The sequence below is a fragment of the Rhinichthys klamathensis genome, unplaced genomic scaffold, assembly GCF_029890125.1.
Source record: "Rhinichthys klamathensis goyatoka isolate OS25496 unplaced genomic scaffold, OSU_Roscu_1.1 h1tg000006l_1, whole genome shotgun sequence".
NCBI classification, from domain to species: Eukaryota; Metazoa; Chordata; class Actinopteri; order Cypriniformes; family Leuciscidae; genus Rhinichthys; species Rhinichthys klamathensis.
In genome coordinates this window covers 2962218-2988769 of record NW_026606559.1, presented here as the reverse complement: position 1 = coordinate 2988769, position 26552 = coordinate 2962218, and the positions used below count along the sequence as shown (strand labels likewise).

The 26552-nt window shown below is 39.9% G+C and overlaps 1 protein-coding gene across 1 annotated transcript in view; it reads right to left on the bottom strand.

Annotated features, from left to right (window-relative positions):
• The window catches only part of dnah5 (dynein, axonemal, heavy chain 5), a 171460-nt gene that overhangs the window by 129440 nt on the left and 15468 nt on the right, over window positions 1–26552 (bottom strand). The window contains exons 2-17 of the mRNA XM_056257650.1: window positions 16566–16700; window positions 16335–16419; window positions 15196–15335; window positions 14344–14562; window positions 13320–13457; window positions 12994–13170; window positions 12620–12733; window positions 12049–12156; window positions 11846–11968; window positions 8548–8763; window positions 7925–7951; window positions 5527–5634; window positions 5338–5423; window positions 4495–4816; window positions 4046–4252; window positions 330–501 (exon numbers count right to left, since the gene is read on the bottom strand). Of these exons, the coding sequence (XP_056113625.1) occupies window positions 330–501; window positions 4046–4252; window positions 4495–4816; window positions 5338–5423; window positions 5527–5634; window positions 7925–7951; window positions 8548–8763; window positions 11846–11968; window positions 12049–12156; window positions 12620–12733; window positions 12994–13170; window positions 13320–13457; window positions 14344–14562; window positions 15196–15335; window positions 16335–16419; window positions 16566–16700 (2377 nt within the window). The remainder of the gene's footprint in view (window positions 1–329; window positions 502–4045; window positions 4253–4494; window positions 4817–5337; window positions 5424–5526; window positions 5635–7924; window positions 7952–8547; window positions 8764–11845; window positions 11969–12048; window positions 12157–12619; window positions 12734–12993; window positions 13171–13319; window positions 13458–14343; window positions 14563–15195; window positions 15336–16334; window positions 16420–16565; window positions 16701–26552) is intronic.

Sequence of the window (26552 nt, the reverse complement as noted above, 5' to 3'; positions counted from 1 at the left end):
CATACAGGCTACAAACAAGCAAGCATTTTATGTACACTACAAGGACGAAAGTATGTGGACATCCCTTTGTTCACACTGATCTGATGCTTGTGTCTAAATGGGAGAAAACCCTGGCAGACATGTTCCCACATAAAATAGAAAGCCTTCCAAGAAGAGCGGAGGCTGTTATAGTGGCACTATAGGGCCAGCTTCCAATTAACATAGGTAGCCTTGAAATTAAAAGTTTTTAAAAAGTATATATGGGGGTGTTTGGGTATCCACATACTTGTGGCCATTTACTGTAGTGAATGTTACTGATGTGGGGATGGAAAATTAGCTAACTAACTCACCGAGTGCAGCAGTGATTCGATTAAGGTATTTCTCTATGTTTAGGGAGGTCCAATTGAGGGAGGTCAGACCGGGCAGGATGGCCTCATCTACTTTAGCGACGTGTGGCATGAGTAGTTGTTCAAAGGCTGGCTGGATCTTAGACTTCACCCTGGAGTTCTCTGTCATCATCAACTGAGGCAGGGAACATATAAGGCAAAAAGCACACAAAAAAGAAAATGACCTTGTTAGTAAAGCTATGCATGTCAGAGCACAGTACCATACCACTGACCTGATGGGCTTACTTGAATGGTTTGGGAAAGAAAAAAAAAACATCAGGATGAAAGCAATTGAATTGCTATCTAGCACAAAATGTGAATGGTGATATAAGCAGTATTACATAAACATTATATAAACAACATCATTAAACATATAAACATTGATCAATGCAAATATATAAAGTACAAAAAAATGGTCAACAGAAGCTCAAATGTGCTTGCTTGACATGCGAGAGCCAATGAGGTTTGTCTCTGTGTGTCAATCAAGTAGGTTTTAGCATCAAGCAAATACAGTTGAGCTTCGTTTTACCATTTTGATGTTCTCTATGCAGGGTTGTTATAGTAAACTAAAACTAAAACCATTAAAAATGTATGATTTTGAAGTGCATTTTCTGTTCCCCTTGTTCCAGTGTTTCCCATTTCCAGTGGTTTAGCTCCTTCTTGCCTTAGTTTCATTAGTTCCATTTTGAGGGAACATTGACGCCGCATCATGGTGTTGACGCAATGGGAAGGCCTTCAGAGCATGCAAGTGTTACGTGTAGTACCAAAACATTGGCCAAGGACAAAGTCGGATGACACAATGCCGTGTGTAATAAATTCTATAAATAATTGTTCCTGGCGGGGTTTCTGCCCCTTCTCCACTAAAAACAAATGTTCTTCAGTCTCGGTTGCCTTCTGTCAGCGTGCTGTTTCAGGGCACCAACATTGTTCCCTCCCTCACTTTTAACAAAAGTGTAAAATTTGTTTCCCTTGCAGACGAGTTAAGAGCATGGAAACTTCAGCCCAATATCTCTAAGTGGGTACTTCGAACAATAGAAAGTGGTCACAGGATCCACTTCAAGTATCGTCCTCTTCGTTTCAACGGTGTGCTTATAACAGTGAAGCCAGTTTCTTGCGCTTCTGGCCAAAGGGGCCATGGAGAGTGTTTCCCTACCAGAAAGGCAGTAAGGGTTGGCATCCGGGTGCTAAATGACATCGACGACTGGCTCATTATGGCCAGATCACGAGAGTTGACAGTTCGACATTGAGATGTTGTTCCCGCTCATATCAAGAATTTAGGTTTGAGACTAAATCTAAAGAAGAGCAATCTGTCACCATGCCAGAAAACAACGTTTCTCAGGGAGGTTTGGGGTTGACCAAGATGCCAGTGCAATTGTCCCAAACTTGGGTGATTTCTATTCACACCATGGTAGGCAGTCTGAGGTTAGACAAGGAGCTTTCCGTCCATCAATGCCAGGTTCTGATGGGTCTTATGGCTGCAGCTGCCAATGTAATTCCGCCAACATAATTCATTTTATTCAGCTACCCTCATGATTAAGGGTGTCCAAGTGTGTTTTTTTCCCGCTTGGCACGCCGACCGGACGTGACATGGGGGCGTGGCAGCATCGACGATTCCATTTTTTAATTCGATCATTCGAACAAAAATTAATTTCGATCGATTTCGATTTAAGATCGAAATCGATCGAAATTAAATTTTTTTCGAATGAAAAAACTACGTGACAAATAAGTAAATGATCTGCAACAAGGGGTTACACACTACACGAGCTGACAACAACTGTCACCCAACGACTCTACCCAGTCCCCAAACCACGTTTTGTCACGAAAACACATGGGAGAAGTGGAATGGGAAATTACGCGAAATAGGAGTTACTATTTGAAAATGGACGCCGGGACAAAATTTGGCGGTGCAAAAAAAAAAGTTGTTTGCGCAATGATCTGTTTAGAACCCCGGAAAAAAAAGAATATGGCTGAAAGGATGGATAAGCACACACGGGCAGCAGGGATTGTCTGTCATAGAGAGTTGGAGGTGAGTAAACTTAAGGTGGACGTTGACGCAATTTCTTTTAGAAACAAACTTTGTTATATTGTTATATTGTTTTTGTTATATTGTTTTCATGTTATCACTGTGAAGCGCTTTGATACAATCTGTATTGTAAAAAGCGCTATATAAATAAAGGTGACTTGACTTGACTTGACTTAAACCATGTTTATAATGAAAAAGCAGCTGCCTGCTTGTGTTGTGGTTTGGCAATGATGGTTACAAATACAAAAGGCTTGTGTAATGTAATAACAAGCTGATCATTGGCTGTTGCTCCTTGCGACACGTGACACCAAAGGCTATCAAGTCGGCCGACAGCTCCAGATATTTAGCATGCTAGATATTTGTCTGGCGTCGGCGAGGTGTCAGCGAGCGTTTTTGATGCGTTGTTTAGTATTTCACACATAAAGATTGGCTAGAGTGGATCACCCGTAGATTTGCACGTGATAACACAGACCGACCTGTCGGCGAGCTCGGTAACTTGCAAATCGGGCTTAAATCGGGCTTAAAATCCTGTAGTGTGAACTAGGCATTACTGTTTGAATCTCTTACTGGGCTGGTCCATTCACACAACACACCAGACACTAAATATTTCATCTTAATTAAAAAATGAACTTAAATCATTTTAGCTTTGTTTTTAAAAATCACATTTTAGCCAAAGATGATTTTTTAACTGGTTTTAATGTTTTAACCTTAAGCCAAACAACTAAGCCAATGCACTGACTCAGTACAATGACAAATACAGATCTTAAACCAAACCAATATAGTGATGTCCTTTTATTTATTGACCAATGTAAAGATGAATGTATGCGAATTATATGTGGTATAAATCCTGGCCATCACACTGTTTTGATTTTATTTTTGTGTGTTTGTGGATTAAAGACTAGTGATTAGTTCCTCACATCTTGCCAAGTTGCCAAGGCAACATTTCTCATTTTCATGTAGTACTAAAATGACCAAAACTAATACTGAAATAAAAAATTATAAATAAAAATCGACATATTAAAGACAAAAAAAACCATGAAACAAATAAAAAAAAATAAAATAAAAAAAAATAATTTGACATATTAATACAAACTATAATAGTATCTTAATGATACAAGAATAACGCTGGCTCTGTGCATATGCATTGATCAATGTTTATATGTGAATAAGTCTAAATTAAAAAGAGTGTGTTTCTTCAGAATACTTGGATTAAATCGCTTAATTCGTATGGATTACCTTTACAATGTCTTTATGAATTTAAGTTTACTTCAATGGATGGACAAAATTAAGACGATATTAAAAATCTTCATTGTGTTCCAAAACTGAAGGAAGTCTTGTGTTTGGAGTGATACGAGGGTGAGTAAATGATGACAGAATTTTCATTTTTGTACGAACTCCCTTTAAGCATGAGGAATGGCGCACCGTAGTTGTCTATGCTGTGGCTTAATTGGTACTTTAGCAATTAATCGTGTACAACATTAATAGATGTTGTAATGGATGCTATTATTTTCTATAATGTGATGCTATGTTTTCTGAAGGGAATTCATCCTGAAATAATCCTGACTGATTTCTTCACTAATTCATAGCAACAAAAGTACAAAAGAGTGGACGTAGTGCATTGTGTTGTACAACAAGGATACATATACAAGATAGATACCTGAAGTTTATTGTAGTTCTTTTTGAAAACATCCTTTTTCCGCTGCAAGATGGCTGCAAAGGGTGGAATCTCAAGTCCCATTCCTAGCATGCAGTCTGTCTCTCGAATCTGGGTCAGGATCTGGGGGTCAAAGTTCACATGCAGCTCCCCAGTTTCTGGACTCTTGACCAGTAAAGAGGCTTGCAGCCCCAATTTAACTGCCTCAGTCTATAGAAAGATATATAAATATGATTGGTCGTTATGTTAAAACATAAAGATAAAACGTTAATTCATTGAATTAGTGTACTTCTTAAAAGCTGAAAAGCTAAAAAGGGAAGAAAAGTAAATATATGAACATTTACAGGATAAGAAAATTAATTTTTCATAGGGATTAATAACTGAAAGTGGCACATGAGCAAAGAGCCAAAAAAGCTAAAAGTACCTTACTTTGAATTGACAAGACAACTGACCTGTGCCATCCAACTCTGATGATAAAGCACCTCAAACTCCAGCAAGACCTTGGCCACCCGATTGTAATTTCGAATGATGGGCTTGGCATCTGGGGTGCTGAGTATCCCGGGCAGCTGCTGGAAAAGATCCATGGGCTCCTGGATGCGGCTGTACAGCTGCCGAGCCCACATGATCTTCCCTGCGATCGGGGGGAGGTCTGGAGCAATGGGGGGATCTGTCTTCTGTTTGGTGTAAATTCGAGAGATCATCTCAATGTCCCTGCCAAAGTTTTGCAGAATCTTCTGGTACTTCTCACTGATGCCCAAGTCTGGGATGCCAAGCCTGGTGAATATAAAAAAAAGAAGAAAAATGAGTCAGCAATTGTTGTTGTTGTTGTTGTTGTTGAAATAAATTAATTACTTCATTGAGCAAAGATGTATTAATGTATCAAAATTGACATGAAAGACTTTTGACATTGTCTCCAAAAAAATCTATTCCAAATAAATGCTGTTCATTTAAACATTTAATTCATTAAAGAAACCTGAAAAAAAATCATGTCACCATGTTTTCCACAAAACATATTAAGCAACACAACCATTTTCAACTCTGATAATAATAAGAACTGTTTCTTAAGCACCAACTCATCAAATTAGAATGTGTGAAGGATCTTGGGACTCCTTTGCAATCAGAGGAATAAGTTGTATTTTAAAATGTATTCAACAGAAAACCGTTATTTAAAATTGCAATAAAATGTAACATTACTGTAATTTTTTATTAAATGAGTGAAGCAACAGAATTAAAAATAAAATAAAAATCTTACCAACCCCAAACTTTTAAATGATATATATAAAAAAAGATCTTACCTTTCAAATTTCTTGAGCACATATAAAGCCCGCTCAGTATTTTGAATTTTGTCAAAGGTGTTGTCCATGAAAGTTTTCAGTTGGGTCTAGAAAGAAATATTTAAGAGCATAAGGAATCATTTTAAACAAATTCAAATAAATAAAACTATTATTAATATCATAATAATAAAATATAAAAAACATACTTACATGTAGTTCACTAGTTTGTTTACAAAATTCATCATAGTCTTGATCAAAGTCAGTCCTTCTTTGGTCCAGGAAACTGTACTGTTTTTTCTTCATGGTCAACACAATGGCCTGGACATACATCATTCGTAATAACAAAGAAACAAACAGCTGTCAGCTGATGTATACATGCACTCCCATTAAAAAAAAAAAGAGTCGTCTTTTAATGGTCTTAACCATTTATTCACAAATCACTGTTCGGGAAATTAGTAAAGTAACTTAGCACGGAATAGCCTTCCCCAAAGCAGACAGCTTTTTACAAAAGGAAGAAGAGTCAGTGTTGTTCCACTCAATGTTAATGGCTTCAAACAGTTCATGAGTAGTTGAAAAATGTAAAAGTTTAATGTGAGACCAAATATTCACTATATTGTTCAAATCTGAACTCTGACCAGGCCAAAACCATGAGCCTGATGGATTTGTTCTCAAGCCACTTCTTGGTGGCTTCTTGGAGCATTGTCTTGTTGAAAAATAACATCTGATCATTCCTCTTTAGAAAACAACTTTTCATTTGAGGGAAGCAAGCCATTCTGCAATATTCTCCTGTACTCCAAAGCATTAAATGACTTTTCACAGCAGCTAAAAAGGCTCACACTGGTACCTCTTCCTCCCTGCTTCACTGTGCGAGAGATGCATTTATTATAATATATTTCTCAGCAGATTTCTGAAGACATTTCTCTGGAGCATCACCATGCAACTCTTGTTTCATTGTGATTCATCACTCCACACACAACTTCCCATATTTTACCAAAAATTCATTCTGTCTTTGATGTTTTTGAGTCAGCAATGGCTTTTTAATTAGTGCATTTGCTTAAATTTAGTTAATTTCCTGACCAATAATTTGTGGTTAAGACTATTAAAAGTTTAGTATTTAGCATTTTTTTTTTCTTTCCCCATAAAATGTTTTATTTATAGGATTATCAAAATATGGAATAGGAATTGTTCACCTACAAACAAAAATCTGTTATTCTGTCATCATTTTTTTCACCCTTATGCCATTTTTCTTTTTTTGAATGCTCACACTGCTTTTTTTCATAAAACAAACCCAGTATCCAGTGGCTATCAAGCTCTTAACTAAAAATAACTATAAAAGTAGTCTTCTTCAAGTCTTCTTAAGCCATGTGATAGTGTGAGACAAATGAAAGCTGTAGCAGATGGGCATTATTGATGTCAATTGTAGCACAAATGTATACTGTATGTATGACATATTTAGAGGGCACAATTTTCAATAAAGACTTCTAGACTACTTTTATTGTGCCGTAATGGAAATTTATAGTCCGTGGAATATGCTTTCCTTGCCAAGTAAAGAGCAGCATGAGTCTTCCTGAAAATGTCTTCTGTGTGCCACAAAAGAATTAAAGGATTAATTCACCGCAAAATGAAAATTTCCCGATAATTCACTCACCCCAATGCCATCCAAGATGGTCATGTCTTTCTTTCTTCAGTGGAAAAGAAATTAAGTTTTTTGAGGAAAACATTTCAGGATTTTTCTCCACACAATGGACTTCAACGGTAACCAATCTGCATTGATTTGGACTTCAACAATTTGGTTACCGTTGAAGTCCATTGTGTGGAGAAACATCCTGAAATTTTTTCAATAAAGAAAGACATGAACATCTTGGATGGCATTGGGGTGAGTAAATTATCAGGAAATTTCATTTTGAGGTGAACTGATCCTTTAAAGTTGTATGGGCTTAGAATAATATGAGAATAAGTAGGCCTAAATGGTGACAGAATATTCATTTTTGAGTGAAGTATTCCTGTAATGGCTCTTCATAAAACAACCATGAGCAGATCTTTACCAAAAGCATTCCCAGTTGGAAAGATAAATATTCGTTTGCTACAACAACATTCACCTGTGTGTACAAGAACACCTTAAATGCCCAGAGGAGCAGGTTTTGTAAAATATTAATTGACTCCTACGGACTGTCAACTTTCACAAAGAACAGGAGTTAGCAATAGATCTCTATCAGCTTTTGTTCAATTATTCAGTTCTCCTGGAGCATTGGAGCACTCTGGGTCTGAACTTTGTTTCCATGGACACAAAAAAATGAGAGTGAATAAATAAACGTGTGACTGGAATAAAGAGATGCAATGAATGTTAATGGACTCACAGTACGACAATACTAGGTTAAAGCTACAGGTAACATTTGCCCTTTCATGCAAATCCAGGACCAGCCTGCCAGCCAAAATTCCAGAATTCATCATTATAAAAAAATAACCACAATACTGATGTCAGATCATTGTGAAAGGGCAGTTTCTACTTTTAAGTTCGAGTTATGGCTTTAGTTCCCAACCCATGCTGGTTAACACTTCATAATGAGACATGCACTATATTAAAAATAAGTTATTCCTTTACAGTTACCTCCCATTTTGTCTGCATATCTGCAGTCTGTCCACAAGAGGCAGCAGAGAGAACAAATACCACTTATGTTAACAATGCTAATTACAGTAAAAGAAAATGCTTATATATTGAATCAAACTTGAATATTTTATAAATGAGAAGCAGTTATTTATCCTTATGTGTATATTCTTCCCATACTGAAAATCTGGATTTAGTTCATACTAAACTATTATGGAATTACATAGATGTAATCATTGGAGAACTACAGCAATGGCACATTATTCAAAAGTGTCTCATTTAACGATATTCACCCTAGGAGACTTACACATCACCATTATGAACAGCACATTACAATCATCTTAATAAAATCTGATTATACCCCCTATTGTGTATACTATAGTTCTTGGGAATATTTTACAGTGGCTGCACATAATGAGGTGTTTGACTACCTTTAATTAAATCTCAGGTTATACAGTTCGTTTAGTTCACTGACAAATGCCTCATCCAAATTCAACATTTATATGCCATTAAAGAAGACACCCTATCTTTAATTCAGTAATTACACTATTTTCTGGTATGTTCTTTTGTCTTCGTTGCAAACCTAAAAATAGACAATACTGATTACTACGTCATAGCCATGATACCTGAAATCTGGTTGCCATGGTTTCCAGTCCCTCAATTTTGGAGTCCTGCAGGGCATTGTAGGTGGTAATGGTGTTAAACATGTTTAGGATTTTGTTCATCCGTCGCTGAAACGTGTCAAACTTGCCAAAGATGTACATCTCGCTAAAGTCAAACTGGCGCTCCGATGGATTCTCCTCTAGCTTCTGCTTGGTGTTTTGGAAATACTTCTGGTATTCCTGAAATATTGAAGACAAATATTTGTGTTTAGATTTTATTCATGTAGACACTTTTTTTCTAAAACAACAATACATAAATTCAATACATCAATATTTTCAACTACTTTTCCATGACCCATCCCAAAAGAAAATTAATCACTACTTTTGAGTAACTTATTTGTGTTCCCTTTCAAAAGCTACTCTCAATGCTGCTCTGAGTTAGCGCTATGGGAAAACATGTTGCAAACAATCAGGACATGCATGTCTCCGTGTTCAGGGCCCATCTCTGATTATGATAAGCATGAGCTCTGCTTTGATTGTTTGAGCATGGCGAGTGCGAGTACTTTGAGTTGTTTTCTGTTAAAGTGCTTCGCGCTCATCTCGCATATCGCGAGTTGGTTGGCTGAGGTATTAAATGGCAAAATAGCCATCCTCGCTCCTCGCGTGATGACAAAGCACATGAGGAGTTACTCGAGGTGGTCACTCGTGCAGTTGGCGGTTTCCATCGAAATGTTTAAAATTCAGTTGTTTCCTGCCGTTTCCCAGGACATGGGATATTTAACATTCCCCCTTCACGACGTTGCATCACATTGTGTGATGAACATTCAAAATGTTTATAATCAAACTAATTTTTATCAAATTCAACACAAACATTGGTTTGTCACAATTGACCTCACGGACGTATATTTTCATATAGGAATTCTGCCACAACACAGGAAGTTCCTGAGGTTTGCTTTCGGGGACCAATAACGGGTTCTTCCATTCGGCCTAGCCTTGTCACCCCACACATACACAACATGCATGGATTCAGCTCTGGCTCTGTTGCGACTCCAGGGCATCCGCATTATAAATAACATAGACAACTGGCTGATTTTGGCCCAGTCTCAAGAGCTTACGCTTCAACATCGGATGTCGTCCTTGCTCATCTTGTATCTCTGGGGTTGCGACTCAACTTTAATGTCATGACCTTAGAAACGCCAATACAACTCTGTAACTTTATTTGCAAAGTTACCAGAAATGGACATTAGATAGACGTAATACTTATAACTAGAAAAATATGTCCAACCTCAAAATGGATGATGTCGATTTCTAGATTTAAAATCTTAATAAACTAACAAATCAACAAGGGTCTTGTTAAAAAATAACTGTTTTGTTAATACAATAACTTCTAGCAATAACTGTTTGTTGTTGTATTATTTGTATTATTATTAACTGTCACTAGTTTTCATGAAAGCCCTGGAAGCTGTCAATAGTCTTTTGGTGACAAATAAATCTGAATTTCTTTGTCCAGGTAACATGGAGAATGAGTAAAAACTGTTCCTTTGCATATACTATCGATATTGTGACAATACAAAGCAGTTTAAAAATCTGCAAAGGTACACTTATAGGGCCCTATCATACATCTGGCGCAATGCGACGCCAGGCGCGACGCAAGTGTTTTTTGCTAGTTTCAGCCCGACGCAGTTATCATTTTCACATCCTGCACCACGTTGTTTAAATAGCAAATGCATTTGCACCCATTTTTGTGCCCATGGGCATGCTGGTCTGAAAACGAGGTGTATTGGGGAGCATTGTTGGCGCGTTGCTATTTTGAGGCAACTGAAATAGACTGCGACATTGACCAACAAAAACCTGGTCTAAAGTCAATGGCGCAGTATTTGTTTCGTTATCTTTCACGCATAGTGGTCACTACAGTGGACAGCTATTTAAAAAGCATTTTCTTGAATTTTCAAGGGTTTTGATGGCAATGTTGCACATCAATCTCTTCAGTGGACCCTGGTGCATCATCCTATACATTGCAACCAAGTTGTAAGCCGTTGTGTTTTGATTTTTTTCCCCCTCCAAACCAAGATGGCCAATGGTCAGTCAGAAATGCCAAGTTGCTCCGGAATATCCACCCATTCCTTCAATCCTAGGAGACTCTTGTAGGTAAAAATATTGCAGCATCAAGCAATATCTAATGAGTCATATCACAGTAAAATTTTCCAAGTTTTGATTTTAGATTGGGAGAAAAATCTGATTTATCATCTGTCCACTATAGTGGACCTCATGCATCAATGGCTATATTTCAGCTACAATTCATACTTAAACTGTGAATATTGTTTTTGAAAATACTTAATCTGCAGTAACTTTTTTTGACTGTAAATAAATGTATTTGTATTAGAATGTAATTTTCATTGACATCTAAAAAAGTAATGTGATTACAATGAATGTGACTTGTTATGCATTACTTTACTCATTTCATCAAAAAAGTGACTACAGTGACTCAATCTTAAGTTTATCAAGCGACGAGAATACTTTTTGTGCGAAAAAAACAAACAAAAATAATGACTTTATTCAACTATTCATTTCCTTCTCTGTGGGCCTCGAGATTTCACGTAGTGAAACTACGCAAAGCTTCTAGGTTGTACGTCACACGCATCACACACATGACCAGCGTCGGCCAATAGTGAGCCTACGTGTGACGTGCAACACAGAAGCTTTGCGCAATATCACTACGTGAAATCTCATGGCCCACAGAGAAGAAAATGGTTTCACAAACAGGGCTTAGAGGACTAAACCTTAAAAAAATCAGAAGTAGATTTTATAAACGTTTATACATTTTTTTTTTTTTTTTACATAACTGGTGTGCATCTTGAGACAAAACAATGGCAGTGACATATTTTAAGATATGTCACTGCAAGTTGCTTTCAGTTAAAACAGCTCACACATAAATGTTAGTATGGTACTAGGCTTAAGCCTTTGGAACCAGAAGATAATGTTTAAGTTTTCTGGCTATGTGTTCTTCTTGTGTTTATCTTTCCCTAGAATGGATGACCATCAGAGCTTTAAAGCTTAGCAAAATCTGTCTCTTGGTAAAATGGGATAGACAGATGAAGAAGAAGAAAGCTGTGGATGAAGGTTAAGTGTCGTGTTAAAAGGCAGGCTTGTTTAGCAGATGAGCTCCTAGTGCCACTGAAGCTGTTTTTTGTCATTTGTCATCTTTTTACTCACATTAAAGACCAAGGAAAATGTGACAAATTTAGCTTTTAAAAAATGCTGTGGTATCTGGACCTTGATCAGTTTATATAAGCACATCATCCAGCTAAATGTCACATTGTACCTGATTCAAGCGAATGGCAGCTTTGAGTTTCTCAGATACCACTTCCTGCGGCTGATCCCATATGGTTGCTGAGCCATTATTTGCGATATAGGCCTTACAGGCGGTGATCATTTGATTTGTAACCTAATGAGAAAGATAATATTTCCAGTTTAAAGTATTATGTCTTTGAAATTAAATTAACTTGGGTGTCAGCTCACTCTTACCTTGACAAAAAGGGAGGTGATCTTCTCTGAGGTGTTGTAGTAACGAGAGATGCCATGGATCATACGGATCGCATTTATGAGCCCAGGAATAGCTTCTACCATGGACACCTACATAAAGATGCACCAAGAACACAGCTAATATCACAGGGTGTAATAAACTCTTTATCATAAACTCTTTATAAACTAGTTACTGTATAACACACATAAATACAACCTTAGTTGGCCCATTTTTTATAACCTTGTTGTTTATTTAAAGTGCATTTTTATATTGGTCTAATCGAAAATCATGGTTTCATGTTTAAACCTGTTTTGTTCAGTTTGCCTAAAAGAAAAAAAAAACACTCCTCGTAAAAAAAGAATAAATAAAAAATAGTTGATAATTTTTGCTTGTTGATGTGCATTATGAACTGCTAGCTTTACTGACTGCAGAAGTAATTTTGGGTTTAATCAATTTTCTGGTGGATTTTTTGTTGTTGTTGTTAGTAAGGTATTTTGAAATCGTCTTCAGTTTTCATGTTTAGATATGTTTACATGTTTACAAATTTAGTAACCGTAGCAGAACAAGCCTTACAGGGTTGCTGTTGTACAGCGGGTCACAGAACTTCTCAAGGCTGTACAGGTACTTCACATTGTCTTTGGCCTCATTTGCTGCATCAGTGATCCTGATGTCTAGTTCTCGCCAAACCTGGAGAGACAAAGAATTAAGGGGTGAAAATTAGACCTAAAAAAAAAAAAGTTAGGTAAAAAGATCAATCAAAGGACTGAAAATGAAAAAGTCTTTTTTCAGGTAAAAAGGGACATTTACCTCATCATTTTAAGAAAATGCAATTATAAAACACAAATTTACCTTCACATTGATTTGACAACATACATGTCCAAGCTACTGTCTCTTTCACCCAGAAGCAAATTACTATTTTCAACTGATAATATAAACCATCAACTAACCTTAATGAGTTTGGACTTGGCTATAATAAGAACCCCCAGCACAGCTTTGACCTCGGGGCTCTTCAACTGGTCCAGCAGGTAGTTAAAACGGGACATGCGTTTCTTCCAGTGGTCAAGCTCTGCACGGGGGCCCAGGTCATCTGCCTCTTTCCTTAGCTGGTCACTCTCTGCAAGGACCTTCAGAGCACAAGACAGTGTGGTTGAAAAGTGAATACAACATATAAAAGACATCACAAAGGAGTTAAAACTTTGAAGAACTTTCAAAATTTCAAGAAAACCAATGCATATAATAAATGCTATACAACAAACTAAAATGCATTTAAAACCTTTTCGATCTGTTTGATCCAGGTTTTCATGCAGGCTTCGATCTTCTCCAGAGCCTCTGTGCTATTGGCCACAGCTGTGTAATCTGAAGGACCTTTCAACGTCTTCAAGTCAAACGTTTCACATTCTTGGAGGTTTATCTAGAATATCAAACCGTTTTCACAAGTGTTACCTTGGGCTGGAGATAAATGATGTTAAATGAATGTTTGAATGATTTCTGATGACACTGAAGACTAGAGTAATGGCTGCTGAATATTCAGCTTTGCCATCATGGCATCATTTGCCATTTTTTGCCAAATTTTTTTAGCTGGATAAAATAGATTAGCTAAAATCCATTAGCTGGATAAAGTCTTTCTGAAAGTGATTCCAATGATATCAGTCCTCTGTGCCATTGTCATTATAGTTTTGGTGTGAACTCTGCTATATCTTTATCATTGTCTTTATAGTTATCACCCTTGGTGTGAACGGGCCTTTAACATTATCACTACCCCCAGTAGTAAAATTACCCATAATCTATCCCTAAAATCAGAGGGAAATGATGGGTGAATAACACTAACGTGGAAGCCTAAGCCTAAACTTGACAAACTGTAAACTTGTCCCACAAATCTGATTGGTTGATTAGGATGTTGTTCCAGGATCAACAAAGATGTTGATCCAGGAACATGTTGTTGGTGAAATCACGTTCACCAAGACGAAAGATTGCAGTAACTAAATAAAGTCACAGTAGTCTGATGTTAGCACAAATCCTGTTGAAAGAACCCAAAACATTATTTTAAAATGATCTACCCCTCTCTCCACCACATTTCAAGATCTTATAAATCCGGAAAAAAAATGTCGATGGCTGAAAGCTTAAGAGAGTTTAAAAATTGCTTCAAATTTCCAATATATCACCAAATCCACCATCCAATTCATTTCTGAGAGTCCATGGCTCAATATAAAACTAGAATGGAGTGTGTGCAATCCGTGAGTGTGTTTATGTTATTGTAAAAGTGTGCCTCTCTCTTTGTCCTTTTGTATTTGTGAGACCTTTTCCTGGAGGCTCTCCTGTGCCCCAGCTAACACAGAGACAAAGCTGTCCAGGGAGCTAATGAAGTCTTGTTTGACAGCCTGAGCCTGCGGGCTTGCTAGCTCTCCCCAGCCGTGGTTCATCTTCCTCAGAGTGGGGATGAAGATCTCTGACAGCAGCTGCTCCACGCTCTTCAGCAGACCAACACCCGTGGTGTCCAACATGTTGAAGTTCACATCCTATAAGAGCAAACAGAAGCAAAAGGATGAACACATACACAAGAGACTTGTGTTGTTGTTGTTTTGATGACATATAAGGCTCTAACTGAAGCAAAACATTACCCACAGCAAATGGTAATAAAAAAGAGGTTTTATTAACCTTAATAAAATGTTGTCAATGTCAGAAGTTCAGTTAAATATTGTATAAAAATTAATTTTATATGAGGTATGTCATGCAAACAAAACTTCAAGGCATGTTTACTGCATGATTTTGTAATTTCAACTGTATGACAATAAATTGGTAATTGTTGAATACAGTCCGGATTATTTTACAATCTCCATGTGGTTCCGATATTTGATGTTTTTAAAACTAGCATCATGCTGGTTTAATTTATGTTAGATGATAGTCTAACATTACTCTAATATTTCTGGTTAAAAAAAACAACTATTGTGCCTCTAATGCTTTTAAAAGCGTCATAAGAATCCACTGTCTATCCATGTGGAATGTACTAAATAATACTAATGACTTAAGCAAGAACTATGTGAAGAGAGAGAAAAAAAGACCTTGTTATTGACACGGTTAACAGATGGTGAGATTTTTCTGGGAAAACCTTAGGGGCTGCTTTTCAGACATTTTCTCTTGTTTCTCTTTACCCTGTGGATATTCTCTGATGTGATAGGCTTGGAGGTGTTTGCCCGGGTGAAAAATACACAACTGCCAGTGAGGGCCACATCTGTGCCTTCAGTCACGAAGACCTTCGCTTTCTTACCGCGACTCACTGAGGAGGATACAGCTACCAAACAAAGACACAAAGACAAATCGATCATTGCTGAAATCTTTTTGCATGTCTGGTTTGGGTGCAGTGTTATAGAGTCTAATGGGAATCATCATTGAGAATACTGACAATAACAAACAAACAATTAACAACATTACTGCATTTTCTTTCATTCATTGGTTCATTGGAAAAATGTGCCTGTGGCGACATTTCTGCAAAACAATATTACATTGCTTCTCGCATATTTTGCAACACTTTTAATGTGAAATATCCAGTGAGTAGCCTTAGTAACTTGAGTTTAGTTTTATCTGGAACAGTTAAATGTAAATATGCCGTCTTATAGTGTGCCGAAGTGATGACATCACTTTGTAGGACAACTCGGAAGCTATAGCGGCGCATGGGTTCCCTCGATCGAAAAGCTATGCATTTTCCCCATAGACTTTTGGAAAAATGCAAAAAATAAGATCTGTGTTTAGCAAAGAGTTGTGACCCTTACACGTTTTGTCTATCAAGATAATCTTTACAAGTTAATCCAAAATTTATACATTTTGAAGCCTATATAAAGTTTTTAAAAAACACAAGCAGACACAATAAAGTTTAAAAAACCACAAGCAGGTTATAACTGTGTGTTCTATGTCATAGATCAAAACGTGAAAATATTTAGAGGCTTTGTTCACCACAGACCTTATTTCAGGCGATTTAGCAAAAACCCATTCAAAAATCCCATAGACTTTAGAGCGAGGGAACCGGGAGTGCTAAAATGCTAACTCACTTTCGCGTTTTGGCCTACAGAGTGACGTCGTAACTTCGGCACTCTATTACATAGAATGTCATTTTAGATGGAAACTGCAATGATCCAGAGATATGGTTACGTTTTTTGGAGTTCTGCAAACATGTAGGTAGAGGCACATTTTTTTCAATGAGCCATTAGGTTGATTTTTTTTTTAATATTACTTTTTTGAATTTGGGGTGAATTATGACATGGACATTATTGTGAGATTCGCAGGCTTTACTAACCTGTATCCACAGGCTCTGTGTCTTGGTAGTATAAAATGAGGTGAGAAAGGCCATCAACAGCAAAGAACTGCTCCATCCGCTCAATCTGAACGATCAGACATAATATTGTTAAAAAAAAAACTTGAGTAATCACTATACTAACAAATGCTAGCAATCTGTTACTTCCTGACTATAAAATGTGAAAAACATGGTCTTCAAAACCTTCAAGTATGTATGTGGAATATTGTTAACCTGTGTGCCCTCCAGTATCGCATCTTCAACTTCAGCCTTCTCCAGACCCACACAAGAGGACACAATGCTGAGAACATAGTCATGTCTGCTGTCCAGCTGTGCTCTCTTGGCCTCACGCTCTTCCTTCAACTTTTGCTGTGTGAAAAGAAGATGCACCCAATTTAGAGTAGGTGAGGAGTCTTATAGTCACCATTTTACCCTTTATGAAATTCTGTTCAATATGGTTTATTAATCTCCGATAGATGTAGTAGGACACTGTAGTACAGTAGGAGTACTTTTGATTTATTTCAGAAATCTTGAAAAATGAAACCTCAAACTAGGTAAAACATTTATCACATATCCTGGAATAAAGATCCTTGGCCATGATCAAGCTTTATGTGTGATAGTAATGATTTTTTTCCTCTTTTTAGAGAGAAATAAAGTTTGATAAACCTGAACTTGAACCCGAACTAAACAATTTAACCAGATATTGTGATATTCTGACTGGAAAAGATGTGCTCCTCTGTCACTTTTTTATTATTATGATTATTTCCATGACACCAAATGTAAACTGAAAGATCTATGCAAATGGTTTAAAGGATAGTAATGAATGACAGCAGAATTGGGGACAGTGATACTTTGTTATTTCACAACAATTTAAAATTAATGCAAAAAAAATGTTTTAGAGATAATGGAAAGTATCACTTTTATAATACTGATTTTGACACTGATTTTGGACAGTGTCAATAGTGCCTGGTGGCTCGAGAACGCAAACCTTGAAATGGGTTCCAAGGTGCAAGCCATAAATAATTTTGAAAAAAAAGGTTATCTCTGCGCAAACGTCAAAAACACAAACCCGTGAAAACGCTACAGGGTGCTCATGCGTATTACGTGTTTAGTCTATAGGTATGCGCGTTTTAACAAATATGCGTGCAGGCGTGTAGTCTTTCTTTTCAAATTGACCTCAACAAATTACTTGTCTGGCCTTAAAAATTCAATACAGAATTATTTATCGCTTCCACGTAGCCATGTGAACTGGAATCATTTTGACAATGTTTTATCTGTACAGAGATAAAGGGAAGGGAAGGAGGCCTTCACAGGGGAGAGACTTTGGCACTTCAGGACTGCGTTGTCGTCGTGTCCAGACGCAGGTCCTTCATCAGATCTGGATACGGCCTGGATATGGCGGACTGCGGTAAACCTCGGTATAAACAGAGAGAGCGTAGACACCATCCTTCTTATGATGTAACGAGTACATCAAGATTTATGGGAAGTGTTCACGGTTCTGGCTGACCTAATCTATGCAGCATAACATTGAAATATATAAGTTTATAATGTGTTATGTGTTTGCTAGGTCAAAGAGAAGTGTTTTTACTCTAGATTTGGACTGACAGAGTGTGTCTGCTTCCCAGACAATGTTAGGAAGACTGGTCCAAAGTTTTGGTGCTAAATAGGAAAAGGATCTACCGCCAGCAGTCGATTTTATATTCTATTATCAACTGGCCGGAATTTTGAGATCGCAATAGACGTGAAGGAGTATAATGCGTTAAGAGCTCGCTCAAGTACTGGGGAGCTAAACCATTTAGTGCTTTGTAAGTAATCAGCAATATTTTAAAATGTATACAATGTTTAATAGGGAGCCAATGCAGTGTTGACAGAACCCGGCTAATATGGTCATACATCCTGGTTCTAGTGAGAAGTCGAGCTGCTGTGTTTTGGACAAGCTGTAATTTGTTTATTAAGCATGCAGGGCAACCACCCAGTAAAGCATTACAATAATCTAGCCTTGATGTCATGAACGCATTAACTAACTGTTCCGCATTTTTTATTGAGAGAATATGACGTAATTTAGATATATTTTTAAGATAGAAAAATTTGGTATTACAGATACTAGAAACGTGTCTTTCAAATGAAAGATTGACATCAAAGAGCACACTCAGGTTCCTAACCGACGACGAAGACTTAACAGAGCAGCCATCAATTGTTAGACAGTATTCTAGGTTATTACGTGTGGACGTTTTTTTGTCCAATAATTAGAATCTCAGTTTTTTCAGAATTAAGTAGTAGGAAATTACTAGTCATCCAAATTTTTTTATATCAGCTATGCATTCCGTTAATTTTGTAAATTGGTAAGTTTCGTCAGGTCGTGAAGAAATATAGAGCTGAGTATCATCAGGATAACAGTGAAAACTAATGCCATGCTTCCTAATGATATCTCCCAAGGGTGGCATGCACAGAGTGCACAGCAACGGTCCTGGTACTGAGCCTTGTGGTATGCCATACTGAACTTGTGATCGATAAGACATCTCTTAATTTACTGCTACAAACTGATAATGGTCAGATAAGTATGATTTAAACCATGCTAGTGCAATTCCACTAATGCCAACAATATTTAAAAGAATGTTGTGGTCGATAGTGTCAAATGCAGCATTAAGATCCAGTAACACTAATAGAAAGATACAACCACGATCGTATGATAAGAGCAAATCATTTGTAACTCTAATGAGAGCTGTCTCCGTACTATGGTACGGTCTAAATCCTGACTGGAAATCCTCGTAGATATCCTTTCTTCCTAAAAAGGAACATAGTTGTGAGGATACTGCCTTTTCTAGTATCTTTGACAGAAAAGGAATATTCGAGATCGGCCTGTAATTGACTAATTCTGTAGGATCAAGTTGCGTTTTTTAACAAGCGGTTTAATCATAGGCGCCTTAAAAGTTTTTTGGTACGTATCATAATGACAAAGATGAATTAATGATATTAAGAAGAGGATTTATGACCTCTGGAAGCATCTCTTTCAATAGCTTAGTCGGTATAGGGTCTAACATACATGTTGTTGATTTAGATGATTTAACGAGTTTAGAAAAGTCTTCCTCTCTAAAAAAAATAAAACTCTAGTTTTTTTTTTACAATTACATGCAACTAACACTAACTCTAAACCAAATCCTAACCCTAATAAGTACATGTAGATGTAGTTTCTGTAGTAGATTAATACTACTCATGTCTTAAATTAATAATTACACTGTAAAAAGGACACCTTAAAATAAAGTGTAACAACTTTTTACATTTTCTTAATACAAGGAAAACAATAAAAAGGACAGAATAGCTTCTTTTTTTTTTAGTAAAAAAAAAAAAATATATATATATATATATATATATCTCCTTTAAACTAATGAAGCTCTTTTTGTTAATACAGCACAGCAAAGAACTGAAGAACCACAAATAATGAATTCAATAATATCAATTAGGATATGCACATATAAAAGATGTACTAAAGTCAAAATATGTTGAGCTGAACCATTTTTAAATATATCAACGCAGTTTCTTGACACTTTGACAACTTAGGAGACTAACTAAGTTCTTGTCTCACTGAAGTTATGTCTCCCTCAACATTGTTTTAAATCTGAGCACAAAAAAATGTTACAAACTGTAACATGATATACATTTACATACAGTGATACGCTTTTGATATCCAGTTTGGTGCATTATTGAAGAAAAAGTAAAAATACCAATAAATTATTTATATAAATAAATAAATACAACCTCAGGAAAAGTAAGCAAATGAAGCATCAGAACATGGAGTTGTCATACATACTTTAAAAGCAGTGATCTGGCTGTTTGAGATTATCGACGACAGCACCTCTGGTTTACATCTTCCAGACTTCTGTTCATGTTTGTTGTCCGGCGCAAAATGAACCTCGGGTGTAATAACACATTGGTACAGACTAAATCGTTCCCTGAGATTTGTTTTCATGATAATCGAATATAAAGAGTTTTATCTCTAAAAACAGTTTAGCTTATAACGCTAGTATATTGGGCATCGAGTAAGCAAAAAGAGATCGCTAGTTAATACCATTAACAAGGCTCAAATTAGCCCCACACTAACACGGCAGCATAATGAGTGTCCTTACATGCAAACCGAAGCATTGAGAACTTTGTAAGTGTATAGACAGTTTAATAAGAAGATACTTTACACAGACAGTACAGTTAGCGCATACAGACAGCAGCCATCTTGGAAAACAGTCTCGATCAATCGAACCACGAAGGTGAGCGAACAGTACGTGTAGATATTGAAGATAAGATAAATTATATTTATTTTTTTATTTTCTCTGTTGCGTTCAGTGCTTCTCTTATGCGCTCAGTGCTTTCTTCCGGAAACAACGGACCATATGAGATTCCAAGTCACAGTTCAGCTCACGTATCACCGTGTTCGTGGTTTGACTGATCGAGACTGTTTTCCAAGATGGGTCCTGTCTGTATGCGCTAGCTGTACTGTCTGTGTAAAGTATCTTCTTATTAAACTGTCTATACACTTACAAAGTTCTCAATGCTTCGATTTGCATGTAAGGACACTCATTATGCCACCGTGTTAGTGTGGGGCTAATTTGAGCCTTGTTAATGGTATTAACTAGCGATCTCTTTTTGCTTACTCGATGCCCAATATACTAGCGTTATAAGCTAAACTGTTTTTAGAGATAAAACTCTTTACATTCGATTATCATGAAAAAAATCTCAGGGAACGATTTAGTCTGTACCAATGTGTTATTACACCCGAGGTTCATTTTGCACCGGAGTTGTCCTTTAAGAAGTGTCTTCCTCCCTGCTCGCGCTACCTAACGGGCGGGGATACACACGTTCTTTGTGCTGTTTGTTTGGGAGTGCAGCATGCCCAGTCAGCTCTCGAGGGAGCTGGCTGCGAGCATTGCGAGCGTCTGTTATGGACGCTCCGCTCCCGCCGGGCGCTCTTTGAGGAGAGTGCTCGGTGCGCGCTCCCCGCGGTTCGAGTCCCGCTTCTGCCGAGGCTGAGCGGCGACGCTTATCGTGGGGATCGCAAATGGATCTTTCAGCGGGGTTAGAGACGGGCTCTGCCTTATCTCTGCCTTTACCTGTTAGATCCAGTGTCTCAGCCCGGTTTGGAAGCACGCTCTGCGGTTTCTTCCGCCCGGGCTGAGGCACCAGTACTGCAACTATCTAACGTTTGTTATAAAAACTAGGAGATAAAAATAGCAGTATTGACGTGGGAGATGTGGAGGACTCGCCACCTAACACTCCCGAAAGCGAAGAGCTCATGGAGGTTCTCACTCGAGCTGTATCAGAACTAAGCATTGAGTGGCCAGTGGCTATAGGCAGGAGTCTGTTATTAAATCTAAGTTAGATGAAAGATTTCTCCCTTCCCGTGTGCAACCTCCATGCCGGTGCTTGCCGTTTTTTTTTCATGATCTCCATACTGAGGTGTCGAGATTATGGAAGAAGCAGGCTTCTGATATAATTTTAGCCCCCAATCATTCACATATTCAGTTTTAGCGGGGGCTAGGGTTTTGAAAAGAAAAGACGGCGCTTTGCCGCGGGTAGAAGAGACGCTTGCGAGCTATCTCTCTTCCGAGGCTGCATTGTCATTTAAAGCACCGGCATTACCTTCCAAGCCATTATGAAATATTTCGGCTTTGTAAAGTGTATTTGGCGGCAGGTCAGGCTGCGTCGTGTCTGCATACAATGTCTATATTGCAGGAATATGCCAGGCTGATTTGCTAAAGGACGTGAGCGTGAGTGAGGAGGCAGTACTGATGTGGTTCGAGAACTGCGTCAGGCTGCCGATTTGTGGTAAAATGATTTTTTTCAACATGAAACAGAAAGAGAAAGCTTTCTTTTAGATGATCCTCTCTCCCCTGCGGGGTTATTCAGTGACTTAGTTAATACTGTCATTGATAAGTTCAGGAAGAAAAGAAGCAGGCAGCAGCTTTTAAAAGGTTTCTTCCATTAAAAGTTCACGTCCACGGGGCTGCTGGGCGGGAGCAGCCCCGGCCGTCCACGAGCTCATCGCATAGGCGCAGCAAAGCAGAGTATCGCGTCTCGCGCTCCCCCTGCTGGACAGTGGGACCAGACGCGGCACTCTCAGCCAAAGCTTTTTGTAAAATAAATATAATATAATATAATATATATATATATATATATATATATAAAGCAATAGAACTGTTTTGAGGCCAGTTATATTGGTTATGCTGAGGGCGGTCTCCACCGAGGGAGAAAGGTGTTCACCTCTTTTTACGGTGCCCATTCTTCCTCGGTGCCCTCAGGGGCCCGTTCTGCCAACCCCGCCTTCATGCCGGGGCGCAGACGGTCCCGGCGAGCGCTTTACCGAGGGACGCTCGCCTCCTCCTCTAAAAAAAAAAAAAAAAAAAAAGTGAGGGTGGTCCCCATCGAGGGAGAAAGGTGTTCACCTCTTTTTACGGTGCCCATTCTTCCTCGGTGCCCTCAGGGGCCCGTTCTGCCAACCCCGCCTTCATGCCGGGGCGCAGACGGTCCCGGCGAGCGCTTCCCCGAGGGACGCTCGCCGCCTCTGACACTGAGGGTGGTCCCCATCGAGGGAGAAAGGTGTTCACCTCTTTTTACGGTGCCCATTCTTCCTCGGTGCCCTCAGGGGCCCGTTCTGCCAACCCCGCCTTCATGCCGGGGCGTAGACGGTCCCAGCGAGTGCTTTCCCGAGGGACGCTCGCTCCCTCTGAGGAGGGTCTCAGAGCGGTCAAACCAGTTGTTCCCTGCCGGTGCGCCGTTACAGGGCGCTGTGTTTGCTGCTCAAATTACACCAGAGACCAGTCTCGAGAGACTGGTACCCTTAGTAGAATTTGTTTGGCAGAGTGGAAAAGCCTTCCAAGAATATCTCAGTGGGTCCTGGAGACAGTAGTAAGAGGTTATGCGATCCAATTTAGGTGTCGTCCACTGAAACTCAGAGGGGTTCTGCCCATAGTGTGGGCCCCGAGCAGGCTCTGGTAATGGAACAAGAGGTGAAAACGCTCCTTCAAAAGGGGGCTATAGAACGGGTTCCTCCTCCCAGTTTGGAGCTAGGTTATTACAGCCGATATTTCATCGTTCCAAAGTAGGATGGGGGGTTGCGTCCAATTTTAGATTTGCGCCTATAAAATCGCTCGGTAGGGAAGCTCAATTCAAGATGCTCACTATCAAGCAGGTCGTGTCACAAATCAGGTCCGAGGGCTGGTTTGTCACGATAGATCTAAAGGACGCTTACTTCCACATTTCCATACTTCCACAACACAGGAAGTTCCTGAGGTTTGCCTTCGGGGGCAAGGCATTCCAGCATAGGGTTCTTCCGTTCCAGACTGATCTCATGAAATGGCGTATGTATGACACGCCAATTCGTATTTTCATTTTTGGCGTGCTATCAACACGCATAATCGCTTTTCAGCGTGTTTATCAACGCCTTTGACTTAACGTTATATTACTGTATTATGTATATATAAATATATGACCTACCCCAACCCCGTCCCTAAACCTACCCGTCACTGGGGTTAATACCATTTATGAGTCTTCTCCTACCATCCTAGGAAAAGAAATATCGCTCCACAGATGTAGATATAGATTTTGCTTCGTTTCGCTCGGACATTTAACGGCGTACACATACACGCGGAATCACTCGGACATTTAATGGCGTAGACATACACGCAAAAGATTTCGGCGTGGACATACACGCGGATAGCTCAAAATGCGTATAGATAACACGCCACTTGAATTGAAAGTGGCGTGTATGTTTACGCAAAGTCATGATGTCATGTTGTCCGTTCGGTCTAGCTATCTCCCCGAACTTTACGGAGCAGATGGCGGTTCGACATCGAGATGTCGTCCTCGCGCATATCAGGAAGTTGGGGTTGAGGCTGAATGCGAAGAAAAGTGTTTATCTCCTTCCCTGGAGACCACTTTTCTGGGCGTTGTTTGGGATTAGGTCACCCGCATCGCTTTGATTCTTCAGCCTTAAAACAGTAAAGCTAGGCCAGCTACTCACTGTAAAGCAGTTTCAGAAACTGTTGGGTTTGATGGCAGCAGTGTCCAACGTTATACCTTGGCCTGTTGTACATGAGACCGCTGCAGTGGTGGCTCAGGACCAAGGGATTCTCCCCGAGGGGAAATCCACTCCGCACGATCAAAGTCACGCAGCGCTGCCTTCGTGCTCTGGTCTTGTGGAAAGAAACTTGGTTCCTATCCAAAGATCCTGTGCTGGGGGCTCTTTGTCGTCGCGTAAAGCTAACGACGGATGCTTCCCTCACAGGGTGGGGGGCGGTCATGAGTGGTCGTCCAGCCCAAGGTCTGTGGCAGGACCATCATCTATCAGGGCATATAAATTGTCTAGAGATGTTGGCGGTGTTTCAGGCTCTGAAACACTTCCTAGCAGACCTGAGAGGTCATCATGTGCTAGTTCAGTCAGACAACACGTCGGTGGTCTCTTATATAAATTGTCAGGGGGGCCTGCGGTCTCGCCGGCTTTACAAGTTGGCCCGTCAGGTCCTCCTGTGGTCCCTAGGGAAGTTACTATCACTGAGAGCAATGTATCTTCCTGGGTATTTGAATGTGGTAGCGGACTCTCTGTCGAGGCAGGGGCCGAGGCCGGGGGAATGGAGACTCCACCCCCGAGGTGGTGGAGCTCCTTTGGGTTGAGTTTCGGTCGCGCCGAGGCGGACCTATTCGCTTCCAAGGAGATATCGCACTGTCGTCTATGGTTCTCCTTCAGTCATCCAGCCCCTCTGGGGTTGGACGCTATGGTGCAGCCGTGGCCGAGGTCACGTCTGTACGCTTTTCCCCAGATTGCTCTGCTACCAGGAGTTCTGGAGAGGGTTCGCCGGGACGGGGTCAGCCTACTATTAGTAGCCCCGTTCTGGCCGGCCCGAGTATGGTTTGCGGACCTGGTTTCTCTCCTGGACGGCTCTCCTTTGGAGCTCCCGGTCAGGAGGGATCTACTCTCTCAGGCGGGCGGCATGATATTTCACCCCCGCCCAGAGTTATAGAAAACTGTGGGCTTGGCCTCTGAGGGGGCCCAGCTCTTAGATTTCGGTCTCTCAACCGAGGTTGTTGAGACCATCCTTCACTCCAGAGCTCCATCCACGAGGAAGCTATATGCCTTTGAAGTGAAAACTTTTCACTTCTTGGTATGGAGAACACCTGTAGGACCCAGTTAACTGCCCAGTGGGTGCAGTGCTGGAATTCCTGCAGGAGCGTTTCTCCACAGGGTTATCCCCCTCCACACTAAAGGTGTATGTGGCGGCACTGGCTGCTTACCACGTCCCTTTCAGTGGAGTTTCTCTTGGGAGACACCCGCTTATAACTCGCTTCCTTCGTGGCACTTTGAGGCTGAGGCCAGCAGTTCGTGCCTGGAATTTTCGCCTGGTATGGTTAAGGCTTTTCTATACCCTAGGCCAGGTTATGTTCCTAAGGTCCCTACTAATGTTGTTAGACCAGAACTGCAGGCTTTCTGTCCGCCTCCATTTCTGTCGTCAGACCAGGAGAAACTTAATTTGCTCTGCCCAGTGAGGGCGTTAGACGCTTATGTCCACAGAGCTGCCCTGTGGAGGAAATCAGAACATTTATTTGTATGTTTCGGGCCACCCAGGAAAGGGTGTCCTGCGTCTAAATAGAGAATGAGCAAGTGGGTGGTCGAGGCTATCTCACGTGCTTATGAGTCGGCTGGTCAGCCTTTACCTTTGGCTGTACGAGCCCGCTCTACTAGGAGTATGGCTGCATCCAAAGCTTTATTGTCAGGAGTGTCCCTGGGTGAGGTTTGTGATGCGACTGGATGGTCTTCACCGTGCAGGTGCTCTCGTCCGCTGTGCGCTAGATCTCACATGACGGTCATTTGCTCCTATGGCGACGTGGGTATTCGCGTTCCCACAGCGTTTGACGCAGCTCGAAGTTCCCTTGAAAGGGAACGTCTCGGTTACGTATGTAACCCTAGTTCCCTGATAGGGAACGAGACGCTGCGTCGTTCTGCCATACTCCCGGCATTCCCGTTAAGCGCTCCTTCAGGCCTATCAGAAGCTGATGCGCTTGTGTTTTTGGGGTGCTTTATAGTTTCCTGGTCGATGACGTCACCCGCCTATGACGTTCCGTCTCCTTATTGGGCTGATTCCATACGTGCTTCATGACGCACAACGCAGGGGCGTTCCCACAGCGTTTGACGCAGCGTCTCATTCCCTATCAGGGAACTAGGGTTACATACGTAACCGA